This window comes from Cryptomeria japonica, chromosome 3 (assembly GCF_030272615.1).
Source record: "Cryptomeria japonica chromosome 3, Sugi_1.0, whole genome shotgun sequence".
Classification (NCBI taxonomy): domain Eukaryota; kingdom Viridiplantae; phylum Streptophyta; class Pinopsida; order Cupressales; family Cupressaceae; genus Cryptomeria; species Cryptomeria japonica.
Window position 1 is genome coordinate 952,331,842 of NC_081407.1, and position 12,977 is coordinate 952,344,818.

General features: G+C 38.8%; 1 protein-coding gene across 1 annotated transcript; it reads left to right on the top strand.

The window, feature by feature from the left end:
* Window positions 1–6,387: 6,387 nt before the first annotated feature.
* LOC131048173 (protein spotted leaf 11) lies at window positions 6,388–10,160 on the top strand. Its single transcript, XM_057982056.2, has 2 exons — window positions 6,388–6,892; window positions 8,656–10,160. Exons 1-2 carry the CDS (start codon window positions 6,584–6,586, stop codon window positions 9,736–9,738), a joined length of 1,392 nt encoding a protein of 463 aa, XP_057838039.2. The 5' UTR covers window positions 6,388–6,583; the 3' UTR covers window positions 9,739–10,160.
* The last annotated feature ends 2,817 nt before the right edge of the window (window positions 10,161–12,977 follow it).

A 12,977-nucleotide genomic window follows, 5' to 3' on the forward strand; every position in this document is an offset into this window, starting at 1 on the left:
TGACCCTACTAATGATAGATGTGGTGCAACTTGTAATGATCAAATCATCAACATAGAGCACAAGTATCAAGTGAGAGTCATCCTATCGCAAAATGTAGACATTCGGATTGGAATGACACCTGGTGAACCCTGTTGAGAGAAGAAATGAATCCATCTTGCCATACCAAGCCCTGGGGGCCTGCTTAAGGCCATAAAGATATTTCCTTAGTCTGCAAACCAAGGAAGAATCCTGGATGAAACCCTGTGGCTGCTCCATATAAATCTCCTCATCAAGATCCCCATGAAGAAAAGTACTCTTCACATCCATATGATGCACAACCCAACCATGTGCTGCAACAATAGCAAGTGTCAACCGAATGGAGTTCATCTTGGCTATGAGCGCAAAGGTCTCAGTATAGTCAACACCAGGAACCTGAGAGAAACCTTTCGCAACAAGTCAGGCCTTATACTTATCCACACTGACATCCGCTGCAAACTTGGTCCGATAGATCCACTTACATCGAACCATCTTTCTCCCCTTAGGGGGAGGAACTAACTCCCATGTGTTGTTCCTCATTAAGGAACTATACTCTTCCTCCATAGCGTGGTCCCACTCAGGAACCCCTGATGCTTCCCGAAATGTCTATGGATCGGAAGTGGTAGCAATGAATGCATGTGGAAGGTCCTGATGCTGTGATCAAGTCCTCTATGTATCTGAAGGATCCCCAACAAGAGAACCCGCTGACTCAAGTGTAGGTCAAGCCCAACAAGGTCTAGGTGGAGGTGGAGAACAAGGCTCCTCAACTGCAAGTGGACCCTGTGGAGGTGTAACCCTGCGAGTCAGAGTTGAAGGAGTCTCATCATCTGAATCACTAGCATCACTATCCACAATGGAGGAAGGTGGAGGAGGTAGAGAGGCTAAGCTAGGAGATCTTTCCTCAAAATGAACACTCCTCTCAATGAACACCTCATGTGTCTCAAGATCCATCAATCTATATGCCTTAACACCCTCAGGATATCCAACAAAAATACAAGGCCTACTTTGCGGTTCCAATGCCTTGCATTTATGCGGAGGTATGCGAGCCCATGCTGGACACCCAAAGACATTAAAATGTCTCACAATCGGTTTCCTACCAACCCAAGCCTCAAAGGAAGTAATACCTTGTAAAGCTTTGTGAGGAATCTGATTATGGATGTGTGTGGCACAATTGATAGCCTTTGCCCAAAAGGCGGGATCAAGAGAACGTGCATGTATCATACAGCTAACCATTTCTTTGAGAGTTCTATTCTCGCGTTCTGCAACTCCGTTAGGTTGTGGAGTGTAAGCAATAGAATGTTGAAGATCAATCCCTTCAAATGTACAAAAATCCTCAAGTTTTTTGTTCACATATTCCCTTCCATTATCTGTACGAAGAATCTTGACCACTTCCCGGATTGCTTCTCCACACGAGTCTTGAAGTCCTAAAATCTGTCAAATACTTCACTCTTATGAATAAGAAAGTAGACCCAAGTGAAGCGGGAGTAGTCATCAATGAAGGTGAGGACATAGCGGGCCTTACTAAATGAAGGTGCTGGAAATGGACCTGCTACATCGTTGTGAACAACTTGAAGAACTTCCAAAGCTCTCCAAGATTTCCCCTTATCAAACTTCTCCTCGAGATGCTTGCCCATGGAACACCCTAAACATACACCCTTTGAAAAATTGATTCAAGGTAAACCTGTGACCAGGTAGACCTGTGACCATGTCTTTAATGTTGAGCTGTCGAAGATAACTGTAGTTGAGGTGACCAAACCGCTCATGCCATAGCTTACTTTCTGAATTTGAATGAGTAAGCAAGGCCCTAGAAGGAGAACTTGGCACAAAGTGGGAGAATGAATAAAGCCTTGAGTTGTCATTGACTTGTCCCAGTGCTACCAAGGCATCATCATCAAGTTCCTTTACCACAATTGAATCAGGTGTAAACTCAACCTTTTTCCCATTCCCATAGTGAGTGATTTGGTAGATAGAGAAAAGGTTGGTAGACAAGTTAGGAACATAGAGAACATTCTCAAATGTTCCATCATCCATGTCAACTGAACCTTTCCCTTCAACCTCAACTTGTGTAGCATCACCTATGTAAATGTGAGGTACCTTTGATGGCTCCAATGAAGAAAACTACTCTTTTGTAGAACCCATATGATAAGAGGCACCCGAGTCAAGTATCCACTGTTGTGAATAACCTGTTGTAGCCACAAATGCTTGTCGTTTTCCCTTCGATTGTGAGGAAGAGAAAGGAGATGAATCCTTCTTTGTATAGGCGAATGGCAAGTTGATGTTGTTTTTCTTAAGAAGATTTGTCAATTCATCAACTTGCTTGGTGTGGCATCGATGCTCATCATGACCATACTTCTTGCAATAAGCACAAGTTGGTTTATCCTTCTTAGGTGGAGTCCCCTTCTTGGAAGAGGATGAAAAATCTCCTTGTGATTGAGAGGATGATTGCCCTTTTTCCTGTTGTGGCTTTGACTTAGATTGCTTCTTTTTTGTTGTTGGAATCTTTGCCTTGACTCCCTTGACTCCCTTGATTAGCCACCAAAGCCTTGGACTTTGAAGACTTGAGAAGCCCCATGTTCAACAACTTAGATTGTTCCAATATCAACATTTATGTGAAAGCATCAAATGAAGGCATAATGTAGGAACTCCCCATTGTCAAACGATGAGTTTGGAAGCTTGAGACAAATGCTGCATATTCTGGTGCAAGCTTGTCCAACAAGTTGAATATCAACTAAGCATCATTTTTGTCAATTCCATAATCCTTAAGCTTTGCTCTTAGCTCATTTGCTTTGGTGACATAATCTTGGATTGTATCAAAACTCTTGGGATCCAAGTTGGTGAGCTCATTGTCAATCTTGTAACCTCAGATTTCATCAATTTGACCATACAATTTCTGAAACATATCCCAAGCCTCTTTGATTGTAGTACACTTCTCAATGTGAAAAATGAGGTCATCTGATACATACTTACGCAAAGTTCTAAGAGCCATGCAATTCTTAGTGAGCCATTCTAACTGAGCATTAGAATCAGGTGGTGTTGCTATTGTTCCATCTATGTAATGCGTGAGACCATTTTCCATTAATTTGCTCCATACTTTAATTTTCCAAGATGCATAATTATGTGGAGTTAAAGGTGAAAATTTATGAGGACTCATTGCAACAAAAATGAAAGAGCACAAGGAAAGAGAGGCACAATCACACAAGACACCCCCCCAAATTAACTCAATCAAATAACCCCCCCCAAAAAAATAAATAAATAAATAAAAATGATGATTTGACATTTTATACTTAGTGCGTGTACAATGTACCACTTGCAAAAAATGACAAAGTGGACTTCTGATTTCAACTTTACAACTGCCTTAATAAGGTCAAAGGAGACTCAAACTAATAATGCAAGTGATCTAAACTAATATCCAAGCAAATTACAAGTATCAAATAGGCCAAAAAAGACCAATATCTAAAAGTACATTATCCACTCAAAATCTCTGAAAATTGATCATAGATTATGAAAATAGATGAAAAAATATGCACTTTAAAAACAAGTAGCACCTGAAAAGGAGGTCGTATGAGCTCAAACGAAGCCTTTGAAGTTGCAAAATTGAGGATTGGACAGGTACAGCTGAGAGAATCCAAAAATTCTGAAAAACCTGTGCACCAAAATCAAAAAATAACCACACCACTGTGAAGAGCATGAAAAATTAGCTCAAATCAAAAAATATTGCACCCAAAAAGGAGCAAAATTGAGCAAGTTATGAGCTTCCAAAGTTGACCCAAAAATCCAAACTGCTCAACGGAGAGGGGTCTAAAATTTTTCAAAAAATGTTGATTGGGCACTGACTGAACGTTGCTGACTGGGCAGAAAATGCTGATGTGGGAGCTGATTAGGCACCTGACGCAGCGTTGACGTTTCAGGCGGTGACGTGGCAGGCAGAGGTGGGTTACTGGCGAGAGGCTTCCGACAGGGGGGGTTGTCGATGGTGGGGTCGGGCCTGGAGCCAGAGGGGCCGACGGCGGAGGTGCTGGTGGCTGTTGCCGAAGAGCGACGGGACCGGGACCGGTAGGAGGCGGCGGGGCTGCTACTGCCGGAGAGCGGCGATGGGAGGCAGTGAGCCGGGGAGAAGCGGTGGTTGAGGTTGTTGCACAACAACCACCGCGGACCTGCAAAAAAACCTGCGAAAAGCACAGTAGGACGGGGCAGGGGGGGTCTACAGACCCCAAAACAGGTTTTTTTTCTTTCTTTAAAAAAAAAAAAAAAAAAAAAAAAAAAAAAACCCCTTTTTAAAAAAAAAAAATATTCCCCTTTTTTTTCATTAAATGAAAAGAAAATTTTCAGAATTTTTTTTTTTCCAAATCCGAAAATTCTATACCGTATTGCCCAAATTGGGCGAAAAATTCCTCCACACCCAAAATTCGACTTTCGCCAAAATAGGTCGAGTTTATACTCGATTTTTATGAAAATGGCCCCTCGGATGCAATGGTGAGGTTGAAAATGCTCTAGGATGCCTCCAAAACGCGCAGAACCTCAGATCCAAAAATAGAAGCCTTCCAAGATGTCTCTCAAAACCAATCAATGAAGCCCCAATAGCTCTGATACCATGTGATATTTGCCAAGATCAAGGGCACAATGAAAAGCATAAAGAGAGACAATAGAATGACAGGAACAAACTGTATTCTCATCAATATAGAAATGATCAACTGGATTAACCAATACAATGAATATGAGCTTGCTTATATAGGCAAGGCCATATGGATATACGAGCATACAATCATGACATGTGGCTCAATTAGAAACAAGGGTAGGTAAGAAATATTAGGGGTAGGTAGTAGAAATAATATAATATTGCACAAGAGGTGGATGACCCACCGAATGTGGAGTGTAACACCAAAATAAGACCACAAAAGGTGGAATTTTTTCTACAAGCTATATCCTTATGTGCACACTTCCTTAAGTGTCTCATATCCAAACTACGAAGAGATGCATTATCCTAAGTTAACTTAAGTAAAGTGTAATAATATCCATGATGAATATTTATTTACACCAACAATTATAACCAAAAAGCATATTCAATCACTAATATAGATGTGGAAACATAAAATTGTTCTTTTTTTTGTTTTATTCATACATAAAATAAATAACATTTATAGAAATTCAAATTAAAAATAAAAGATACATATGATTCCAAAAACACTCTAAGAAAGCTAATACCAACTATATACATATGATTCTATACATCTTAATAATAAATCATGAATGAATGAATGAATGATAGTTCTTGATTGATGTTTAAGAAAAAATGACAGTAAAAAATATTCAATTACAAATATAAATGTGAAAACATTATTTTCTCTTTATTAAAAATATGCACACTAACATTAATTGATTCGAATAGGTTGGGCAGTTTTGAAGGCAATTGTGGGTGGAGGTGGTGTTGTCCTCCACAAGGGGATTAGTCTCGCCCTAAGGAGAGGCTCCCCAAAAGAATTAGTCTCGCCCTAAGAAGAGGCTAAGGCCGAATTTGATTGAGGGACACTCCTGAATTATAAAAAAATAATAACAATAACTAAAGCAATAGATCTCAATGTCGATTCTGTGTGCTTAATTTACCTGAAGGTGGTGGCTTGCGGATGGTTGCTATCATCCCAAAGAAATTAGTTTCGCCCTAAAAGAAACTTAGGTTAGGCTAGGTCGGAGGATCATCCCTAAGTTAATTTAAAAAATGATAATTAAAACAACACTTAAATCATAGTTTTGAGTTTAATTTTCGCTCTAATCTCACCAACCCAACACCATGAAGAAAAGTATTTATTAAATAATAACAATAATAATAAATAAAAGTCAAGGGTTGATTATGATAAACAGCAAGATATAGCACTAGCCTTACACGCTTGCCAACGCAGCATTCAAGTTATAATCAAAGGGAGACCAGAAAGCAATTCTGCGAAATATACAAAACTCGGAGGAGTCAACATGACAAAACTTGGAGGAGTCAACATGAACACGAAAGTAAATGCAATTGCAATTGGTGCACACTAGATCTTAGTTGTCCACAGCTACTTTCTCGTCCTTTTTTCCTTGGCTCAGTTGTTTTTTCAAAGATGTGACTGACTGACTCACAGTAAAATTATAGAAACTCCAAATCCAAGCAGACAGTTGGAAGGAATAAAGAAAGAAAATATGACATGGACGACGATGCCAGGTGGATTTCTCTGTCATGCTCTTTCCGTGAGTGTCGACAACGCCAATTTACAGTTTAACTTCAACGAAGATAACCATAACCCAAGCCCAATTCTATGCAGAACAGCTAGCAAAGCAAAAAATTAATGAGGAAAATAAAAAAATCTCCTAGTTTATATAAATGACATAATTGAGTTGCGGTTCATTATATCTGTATGTTTTGATTGGGCGAGAATAAATGTTTGAGGACAAAGAGAAAAGCCATCCTTAGCTGGCTCGATTCCACCGTTTTGTAATCAATCTTTCTTTATCCTGCTTGCTTTCCTTGCCTTCCGCCTGCCTGTTAGAACGTACTACCTAGTGATTTGAGAGAGGGAATTTTTTGGTCAAGGTCTTATGGAAAAGAGAAATGGCGGAGCGGAGCTCAAGAAGGAGTTGAGGAGATTAGTGGGTTTGGTCATTCAGGAAGAGGAGGGAAATGGGGGATTGATTACTGTTGAGGTTTTTGATAAGATTGGCGCTCTTTTGAAGGATCTCAGAGAGTTGAAATTTGGGCGGGCGGCGGAATTGAGGCGGTCGGATTTTGTTGGCCGGGTTGAGGAGGTGTCTGCTTGCTCGGATTCGCTTCCTGTGCCGCCTGACTATTTTCTCTGCCCGATCTCTTCTGATATCATGCGGGATCCTGTCATGCTTGCCACTGGTCAGGTACAGAATGGCCCGAATTCTCAGTCGGTTTATATGAGCTTTGTTTTGTGTTAGATTTTGTGGTTTTTGAATTGGGGTGTGGTGGTAATTGGGAAGTTTTTTGAGTATTGCATGGTGGATTGTTGTGCATTGTTAGGGGTTGCGGTTTGTTGGTTTCGGTGAATTCAATTTTCAGATCTTATGGACTGTCTGAACTTGTGAATTTTATTATATATGAACTTTCATTTCATTGTGGTTTTTGTGGTCTTGCGAACGTCATTATTAACTTTCATTTTGTTGTGGTTTGTTGGTTTTGGTGCAGTTCAATTCTTGGGTTCTATGGACTGTCTGGTTTGGTCAATGTTATTGAACGCTTTCATTTCATTGTTGTGTGTTGGTTTGGTGCAGTTCAATTATTGGGTCTTGTGGATTGTCTGATCCTGTGAACGACATTTAAAATTTTCAAATTTCTTTTGGTTTGTTTGGTTTGGTGCAGTTCAATTCTTGGGTTTTGTGAATTGTCTAGTCTTGAATATCATTAAAAACTTTTATTTCAATTGATTTGTTGATTTGGGGCAGTTCAATTCTTGAGTTTTATAGATTTTCTGATCCTGTGAGCGTCATTGAACACTTTCATTTCATTGATGACAAATTGAGCAGTGTGTTAGATTTTATTTGAGAAAGCATTCCTTTCCTTTTCAAAAATTGAACCTGATGCACCCCTACATCGTTTTGCTGTGTAATGGAAGCAGTTGATTTATTATTTGCTTTTGAAGTTTTATCTCGGAAGAAGATACCTATAATATTATTCGCGGGAGTTTTCTCTTTGCTTGGTCTTTTCCTTTTCTTCTTGTGGGTAGGTCTATTGGTTTTCAATTCTGTGGGTTTTAGAGCATAAATTGGAGTAGAAGATAATCTTGGGTGGAGAATTCTTTCTGGGAATTAATCTGCCTTGGCCCTCAATCCACTCTGGCTTTTCTTTTCCGTGTATTGCATATCAATTCACCAACCGCTTGAATACCACCCGTGGGCATTCTTCTAGTCTGAATTATAACTGGACTCCATGTCATACTGGGAATCCACTTTATCTGACAAGACTTTTTCTTTTTAATAATTACCTCCAGTGACACAAGTTTCCTGTCAAAAATACCGTGCGGACGGTGCATATGGACTCCAATCTCTCTGGAATGGATCTGCATCTGCACCATAAACCCTCGCAAACCTGCGCCCGCTTTACTGAACTCCCTTTTTCCTTAAAATCCATCCCCCTGTATGTTTTTCTTTGTTTTTTAATGGGTCCGTTTTCCAATCAAACAGAATTTGTTGGTATTTTTATGGCCATAATTTCAATGGGTATGATTCGAGACACTTTTGATCAACTTGTACGGCCGGAATCAATGCGATGTACCCATCTTTCATGTCAAACACTATTGTCATGAGACTAAAAAATAGCCTCAACCTGTTTTTAGCCCTATCTTTTGTCAAATCCTGAACTGTAGCGGTTAAATGCCGTCCGCATTCATTGATTTTAATGCACAAATCCGCCACACGGCTGTTTAAGACCACAGAAAGTCGGTCATGCCAACTATACAATTTCTACTTTTACAATGCATCTAGTTGGGAAATGGGAACAAAATCTGTTTGGGGGATTGAAACTTTATTATGACAACTGCCACCAATAGAATGTAATCTCTGATTGATTGGAATCTGTGATTGTTGAAAACAGTATGGACTCTGGAAAACTGATAAACTGATTTTGTTGATTGGAATCTGTGATTGGACAGACGTACGACCGACCATACATCCAAGCATGGCTAGATGCAGACCATAGAACATGCCCAAAGACGCAACAAGTCCTACCAAATCTGATCCTAACACCCAACTATCTAGTCCGCAGCATGATCGAGCAATGGTGTGAAACCCACGGCATAGACTACCCACACAGCAAAGAACCTCCAGGGGGAGCCCCAGGTCTAATGGCGCCCCACGAGGTAAAGTACGTGAGCCTCCTCCTCGACAAGCTAGCGGGAAAATTCCAGTCACAGCAACGAGAAGCAGCAAAGGAGCTCCGAGTCCTCACAAAAAAGAAGCAATCCCACCGGGTTTTCCTAGGCGACCCACGCACAATTTCAATCATGACACCGCTCCTGCTGAGCCCAGATGCAGAAACCCAAGAACACATCGTCACAACATTCTTCAACCTCTCAATCCACGAGCCCAACAAGACTCTCATCGCCCAGCAAGGCGCAATCCAGCCCATTGTTCAAGTCCTCTGTTGCGGCGCCACCGCCGCCGCCAGAGAAAACGCCGCCGCCACGCTCTTCAGCCTCTCCGCCGTGGACGAAAACAAGGCCACCATCGGCGAGTCGGGCGCCATTCCAGCTCTCGTCGACCTCCTCCGCGACGGCAAATCCGCCGGCGGTCGAAAAGACGCCGCATCGGCTCTCTACAATCTGTGCCTCCGCCATGAGAACAAGGCCACCACGGTTCGAACCGGTGTCGTGTCAGTGCTCATGGGTCTGATTGCTGATCCCAACGACGCCATGCGAGACCCCGCATTGGCAATTCTGTCGCTTCTGTCGTCCCACCACGACGGCGTCCATGCAATTTCAGCCGCCACTCCGGACCACGTAGCGGTGCTCATGGAATTCGTCAAGGGCGGCTCACGACACAACATGGAGAACGCCATCGTCATTATCGTTGCTCTCTGTAGCAACGATCCCTCCATTTTGACGGCGCTCAAGAGCAGCAATGATTACACGCAGGCACTGGTCAGTCTCAGCGTTACGGGCTCTTCCAGAGCCCGCCGCAAAGCGACTGTGCTCATGGAACGAATCAATAATCAAATTCGTTCGGCTACAATTTGACAGAGAGGGAGAGGAATTGAAGGGATTTTTTCGCCTTTTGGGCCGTGCTTTCGGGCAAAGCGGAGATTTTTCGGACATCGTTGCGAAATGAAGAATTGTCAGCATCGTTGGGGCAAAAATCGTCGCAGGTGCTCGCCATGGCTGGGATGGAAGGATGATTGATTGATTGATTGAAGATCTGGATTTGTTTTCAAATTGTTGGGGCCATGTTTTTGTTCTGTGAATTCATTTCAAATTTTTCGCAGAGCCGATTGATTGAGTAATGTAATTTAACAAGTCACGAATTGCCCGCGTTTGTTTTTGTCACGGGCAAGGTTGACGCGGTGACTGACTGTGTTTAATCATAATCGTTACAGTGTATAGCGAAATTGCTTACTGATGAAATAAAAATTGTTACGTGGGGAAATGTTTTCTGTTGGGAATCTCCTGCTGTCATTTGTTTTGGATCTCCTGCTACGCCATGGATGTTTCGGCTGTGTTTTGTTTCTCATCTTTTTTTTAAAACTGAAAAAAAAATTACAGGTCAAATTTAAAGAGACCGACCATTATTTGAACGGGAAAGGTCGTTGCAATTAAATATTATCCAAATATTGAGGCTTCGTGTGGTGACACGTATCAACCATCTAGATTGTTCAACAATATCTATACCAAACATTATTCGTCATACATAATGACCTCCCATACTTAGATATGGAAAGGGTCGTGACTAAGCTTACTTTAAATGTCATTTAAATTTAAAATATGGTTGTATAAATTTTGGTGAATAAGAGTAGAATTATCGCTAATGTACGATAAGGGATAGAACGTAATTGTGTTACAGCAAAATAATATTATTTAGTAATAGATGCAATATTACATTTAGTTTATTTGATGCATGTGGTTTGTAGGTGATTGTGTGTAACTTCAAGAGATTAGTCTTGTTTTAGCTCGTTCTTTCATCACACCTTAGCTCGTTCTTTCATCACACCAATTTGGTAGTAAGATAGACCAAGACAAGGCAGGTTGGGCCCTATGCTAGGTCGTGGGGATACCCCGAAGTTACCATAAAAAATAAAATAATAGATGCAATATTTCTAAAAATAAGCAACACAAAAAATAAAAATATGTCTTTATGATCACTATTCATTTCATCATTGTATTTGGATAAATATTTGAAAATTTTCATTCTATTAAATTTTGTATAGATTGTGCATCACTATTACATTTGGATAAAGCTTTGATAATGTTTTTCAATAATTTTGTATATATCGTGGCAAAAAAATGAACAATATTAAATTCAACATAAACTTTGTCATTATTTTTCTTTTCAAAGTGTAGCAAGAAAATCTTAAAAAATAGAACTTGAGAAATATTAAATAGCTAGACACTATCCTCTTTACCATTGTATTTGGATACATATTTGAAAACGTTATTTTATGATTTTGTATAGATTGTGCCTCACCATCAATTGATTATTTGGATGTAATTTTGAAAATATTTTTCTATAATTTGTTTAATAAATTGTGCCATAGATGAAGCAACATTGAAATGAGCATAAAAGTAGAGAAATATTGCAAAATTACACATTATTTTGTAATATATCAAATAAAACTCAAGAGTGCATTATTTAGGGTAGTGTTAAACATAATTTACATTTAATAATTCTTTTAGTAATGTAATAATCAATGAAACATTTTAAGATTTTTTTCGCTTGTTAATTTTGGAATCGGTTTTTATTAAGGGTCAAACAGATTTTGAAGGGACCTGAAACCCTATATACTAAACGTTGCCATTAGCAAACAAACAGTTAAAAAAGGAAACCAACCCACAACCAAAAAATATTAGAAAGACACAAGACACCAAAAACAACAAAGAACAATCCTAGTTTAGGCTTTTTAAAGCTTCAACCGCTTCAACTTCAAGTTGGGAAACATTAAGAGAGATCTTTTTGGTATCCTGCAAGTCCTGAGACAAATGTTCACTAGCTCATTTGAGATGACCATGCATATGCATACAGGGCCATTATTGGAACAGGAAAAGTAGTTGCAAATAAATATTATCCAAATATTGAGGCTTGGTGTGGTGGCATGTGTCAACCATCTATATTGTTCAACAATATCTATACCAAACATTATTCATCATACATAATGACCTCCCATATTTAGATTTGGAAAGGGTAGTGACTAAACTATTTTTAAATGTCATTTAAATTTCAAATATGGCTGAGTAAATTTTGGTGAATAAAAATAGAATTATCGTTAATGTGGAGAGGTCTTTTATAATGATAAGGGATAGAACGTAATTGTGTTATTTTTTATAAAATTGTGTACATCAAAATACTATTATTTAGTAATAGATGGAATATTAGACTCAGGGTTAATTGATGCATGTGGTTTGTAGGTGATTGTGTGTAACTTCAAGGGATTAGTCTCGTCTTAGCTCACCCTTTCGTCGCACCAACTTGGCAGTAAGTAAGACCAAGGCAAGGTAGGTTGGGCATTGGGCTAGGTCACGGGGATACCCCAGAGTTACCATAAAAATTAAATAATAGATGCAATATTTCTAAAAATAAGCAACACAAAAAATTAAAAAATGTCTTTATGATCACTATTCATTTCATCATTGTATTTGGATAAATATTTGAAAATGTTAATTCTATACAATTTTGAATAGATTGTGCATCACTATTATATTTGGATAAAGCTTTGTAACATTTTTCAATAATTTTGTATATATTGTGGCAAAAAAATGAACAATATTAAATTCAACATGAACTTGTCATTATTTTTCTTTTCAAAGTGTAGCAAGAAAATCTTAAAAATAGAACTTAGAGAAATAAATTAGATAATTGGACACTATCCTCTTTACCATTGTATTTGGATACATATTTGAAAATGTTATTTTATGATTTTGTATAGATTGTGCCTCACCACCAATTGATTATTTGGATATAATTTTGAAAATATTTTTCTATAATTTTTTAAATAAACTATGGCATATATGAAACATTAAAATGAGCATAAAAGTAGAGAAATATTGAAAAATTACACATTATTTGTAATGTATCAAATGAAACTCAAGAGTGCAATATTTAGAGTAGTGTTAGACATAATTTAATAATTATTTTAGTAATGTAATAATCAATGAAACATTAAGTTTTTTTTTGCTGGTTAATTTTAGAATCGGTTTTTACTAAGGGTCAAACAGATTTTGAAGGGAACTGAAACCCTATATACTAAACGTTGTCATTAGCAAGCAAT

What these genes read in the sequence shown, in the direction of transcription:
- LOC131048173 (XM_057982056.2), top strand. Translation starts at nt 6,584, where the DNA reads ATGGAAAAGAGAAATGGCGGAGCGGAGCTCAAGAAGGAGTTGAGGAGA. An exon ending in TCATGCTTGCCACTGGTCAG is followed by an intron (nt 6,893 to 8,655) that starts GTACAGAATGGC and finishes GTGATTGGACAG; the next exon opens with ACGTACGACCGACCATACAT.